Below are 4,292 nucleotides of genomic sequence, written 5' to 3' on the forward strand. Positions count from 1 at the left end.
AATGGCTCCTTGAGTTGCTGAACACCTGTGTAACAACTCTAAAGATACCAAAAACATGAAAAAAAGCCAAAGTCGTAGCTCTCTTAAAACCGGAAAAAGACCCAACATCCCCTAAGAACTACAGACCAATCTCTCTACTGTGTTGTCTGTATAAGCTGTATGAACGCTTGATTATGATCCGAATTCTACCCACAGTGGATGACCAACTGTCCCACGACCAGGCAGGTTTTAGACCTGGCCGCTCCTGCTGCGGCCAGGTCCTGAACCTCACACAATACATAGAAGACGGCTTTGAAAAACAACTGAAAACTGGAGCAGTCTTCGTTGACCTCACTGCGGCATATGACACGGTGAATCACAGGGCTCTCCTATTTAAGGTAGCCAAATTAGTGAAAAATTCAACCGTTGTCCGGGTGATAGAGTCCCTCCTGAACAACCGGAGGTTCTTTGTAGAGATGAACAGCAAAAAAAGCAGGTGGAGGCTACAAAGGAACGGATTACCACAGGGATCGGTGTTGGCTCCAATGTTATTCAACATTTACACCAATGACCAGCCACAACTCCAGAACATCCGCAGATTTATCTATGCAGACGATCTTTGCATTGCGATGCAAGCAAAATCCTTCCATGCCATCGAAACCAGCCTCACAGATGCACTGCAGTCTCTATTAACCTACTACAAACGTTGGTTCCTAAATGCCAACCCTGGAAAAACCCAAGTCTGCACATTCCATCTTAACAACAGCCAAGCAGAAAGAAGCCTCAAGGTCACTTGGGAAAACAAAACACTTGAAAACACCAAGTATCCTGTATATCTGGGTGTGACTCTGGATAGGACATTGTCTTTTAAAGAGCACACAAGGAAACTTAAAGAAAAAGTCGCAACCCGAAACAACCTATTACAAAAACTTGCAAATTCTTCATGGGGAACCAACCCACAAACCCTAAAAACAACCGCCATGGCACTGTGCTACTCCACCGCGGAATACTGTGCCCCCGTGTGGGCACGGTCCTGCCATGCAACAACTGTGGACCCAGAATTAAACCGGGCTTGCCGAATAATAACAGGCAACCTGAAGTCGACCCCACTACCGGCCCTATATAGCCTTGCAAACATTGCGCCACCCTCCATCAGACGTGACGCCATCACCAAGCAGGAGCGGGACAAGCAATTGACCGACAACCGACACCCACTGTATGGTCACCAAGAAATGCGGCGAAGGCTTGTCTCACGCAAGAGCTTTGCCACTGTTATAGGGCTACAAGGACGCACACCAACTCAATATCGGCATGAGCAGTGGATGGAGATTAGTAGGACTCCACCACATGGGCCACTCCCCCCACCATCTGAAAACCTCCCGAACGGAGCATCGTTTAACAGGAAAGAGTGGGTAACCCTAAACCGTGCCAGGACTGGAGTTGGCAAGACAAACGGAAACCTTCAGAGGTGGGGACTGGCGGCTAGCGCAGCCTGCCCCTGTGGTGACCCCAATCAAACAATGGAACATATTCTCCGAGGCTGCGTGTTGGGCCCAAGCTGCTCCAACCAAGATCTCCTGGAAGCAAACGAAAGATCCCTCCAGTGGTGCCAGTGGTGGAGTGACAAGATATGATGATGACACAAAAAACGGACATGTTGTTCCTCTCCTGCTGAGGGAGAAGTTCCTACCCTTATATCTACAAAAGAACATATGTGGGAATGGCCCACCATTGACATGCATCCCATCTTTTTACTTTGCAATAAAGGCAAGAATCAAACAAACCAGCTCACCCGAGTCAGTCCCAGGCTCGTCCATGTCTCTCGTCCTTGTACTCCAGCTTTCCTGAGCCTCCTTGGTAGTCCACGAGCCTGCTTGACGAAGATTGTCGCCGAGGTCGCGTCAGGTCACGGCCTGACACCCTGCTGGCCAGCACCCTCGTCTTGTCCGCAAAAGTAAAGTCTAAGTTTCGGCTCGGGTCATCCTGACCATGTAATGGGAGAGAGGAGAGTGAGACATAGAGGACCCGTGTAGATGCGTGATAACACACACACACACACACACACACACACACAGACACACACACGAAAAAAAATGGCGTCAAAAATAAATGTAGGAGACTACGCATACATTTTCCTGTCCCTCGTTAAATATGTCAGTTCACGGGAGTATACCCCGGGGCACATTGCCTCTCCCACCCTACGACACCATTCCCGGTGGTACCTCTGAGCAACACCGATCATTCAGATGTCGTCTCCGTGTTCACTGTCACCACGGTGGGCGTGTTTTGTTTTCAGACCATTTGGTGGCGGAGTTAGAAGAAGGTCGCTAGTAATCATATTGAAGGAGAATTGGAATTCTTCGTACTACCGATGAATCCTTGGGGTTGACCCACCCTCCCAACAAGCTGTCCTAACATGATAATTGAGTTTTCATACCAAAAAGAATCAACTTGATTTTTCTTTGAGTAGATTTAGAGTTAAAGACTTCCTCAGCATTGTGATAATTTAAGGCAATCTTTATCTAATCTTATTACGTATCAGAACGGTAAATGAAAGAGTATGTCCTTTCTTATATGCATATGAATTTGCTTAATATGTATACATGATTTTTGTCCCGATGTAATGAACTTTAACTGCGAGAAATAGTTCGTGTGTTGCGTTTTATCCATTGCGGTAACTATCGCATAATCACCAATTAGCTGTTTCTTTATTACATTTTTTTCTCGAGAGAAAACGATTCAGATAAAATAACAAGGGTCACATATTTATTAATATACCTTGGGGGTTTGCAAAACAGTATTAGTTACAAAGAGATTAACCATTTATTCCAAACTCAAATAGTTTCAGTGACACTTGTCTGATATTTTTTTCCCAGTTTATGGTTAAGATTTTAAGTTGATTTTACGAGTTTTCTGAAGTTTTTGTTGTCAATTCGTGTTCAATGAAGCGACACTTTGTCCCAAGTCTCGTCCCAACACCATACGTTCAAAATATCTGCTCAAATGCTATACATGGGTAGGTGGTGGCTGAGTGCTTAGCGTGCTAGGCTCACATTCACCATGCCATGGACAACGTCGGTTCGAATCCCCACCTGGGATTTTTCAGTCACCGCCGAGTAGCCTAAGACTACGCACATCCTGTCCAGAAGACCACCCATCAACCCGGACTCTAGAAGAAACCGTCCAGTGAATCAAGAATGAGTTCCGGGGGGGCAGCATGAGCCAAGCATAACTGGCGCCACTATAAAAATTGCCTGCGCCATGACGGGCTTGGGCCGACCATCTGGCCCCTGAAGAAAGCCTACATAGGCGGGGATGTAAAAAAAAAAATAAATACTTTGGGACATCGCAAGGATTGCTGTTAGTTACTGTGTATTAAACACGCTTAAATAACCCTGCAGGTCCCCTTCCCATACCAAGTAACTTGTGCCACGATCTATCGCCTTCCTAAACCCATGAGCTATGTGGGCATCCCCTCAGACTCCTCTACTCAGGATTGTCTCAAATTTTGAAGCCAATGGCGAGTGTGACATCCGCGTTCTCCCTCAGAACTGTGACGGTCTGTAGCGCTTCCTAGGTTCTGCTCATTGTCCCTAATGCTCGCATGTCTCTGGTCTACCTGAGGCAGAGAGTGGGCGAGGGAGGCGGCGAGCAGCAGGACCACCACCAGGGAGCGCAGCGGCGGCATGGCGGCGGCTGGGGGGTGAGCTTCTTTGCCTCCTCTGACACACACGGGACCCGCACGCTGGGGCCGAGCGGAACAAAGTAGCGTGGCTCAGGGTGGCTCTGGGCGTATATGTAAGGCCACGACTTCCGCCATTTTGAAATGGGTATAGGCACGGAATGCATAAAGAACGGGTTATCTAGGCAATGACAAAAAAGTAAGATTAAGGCGTAGGAGGTGATAAGAGGCAGGAAATACACCGAATATGACGTGTTCCTATCGATGTGGTTACTTATCAGTGAGACGTGATAACCAACAGGAAGCAAGTATTAATGATAAGCGATCCCTGGCTGTTGCAAAATCAATAAAACGCTGCCGCCATTAGCACGCCGTCGACGACTCCAGAACCTTTTAAGTTAAAATTAATAGTTACAAGACCAGTTCCTAAGCTGAAGCAGTCTGAGGAAACGAATTAGGGATCTGTTGGCTGAAAATATTTAAGGTAACAAGTCAAAGATATGTTATCAAGTGACCTGGTAAAGCTAACAAACCTGCTGAGGATGACAAAATTGGGGCTGGAAGGTGTGTAGGGGGAAGTGTGCAGATGGCTCGAGTTAGCTAATAAAAAACTAATTATGTGCCAGACGTC

The 4,292-nt window shown here is 46.9% G+C and overlaps 1 protein-coding gene across 5 annotated transcripts in view; it reads right to left on the bottom strand.

The window, feature by feature from the left end:
• The window catches only part of LOC126989619 (very low-density lipoprotein receptor-like), a 12,698-nt gene extending 8,932 nt beyond the window's left edge, over positions 1–3,766 (bottom strand). For 2 of the 5 annotated variants that reach the window (XR_007743543.1, XR_007743542.1), the window contains exons 1-2: positions 3,599–3,766; positions 1,772–1,962 (exon numbers count right to left, since the gene is read on the bottom strand). Coding sequence is in view for 1 of the 5 variants with exons in the window: in XM_050848230.1 (XP_050704187.1) it covers positions 1,772–1,796 (25 nt within the window). In the remaining 4 variants the exon portion in view is untranslated. The remainder of the gene's footprint in view (positions 1–1,771; positions 1,963–3,598) is intronic. The other 3 variants (XR_007743539.1, XM_050848230.1, XM_050848234.1) reach the window with 2 other exon arrangements.
• Between the last annotated feature and the right edge of the window lie 526 nt (positions 3,767–4,292).

Source organism: Eriocheir sinensis, chromosome 6 (assembly GCF_024679095.1).
Source record: "Eriocheir sinensis breed Jianghai 21 chromosome 6, ASM2467909v1, whole genome shotgun sequence".
NCBI lineage: Eukaryota > Metazoa > Arthropoda > Malacostraca > Decapoda > Varunidae > Eriocheir > Eriocheir sinensis.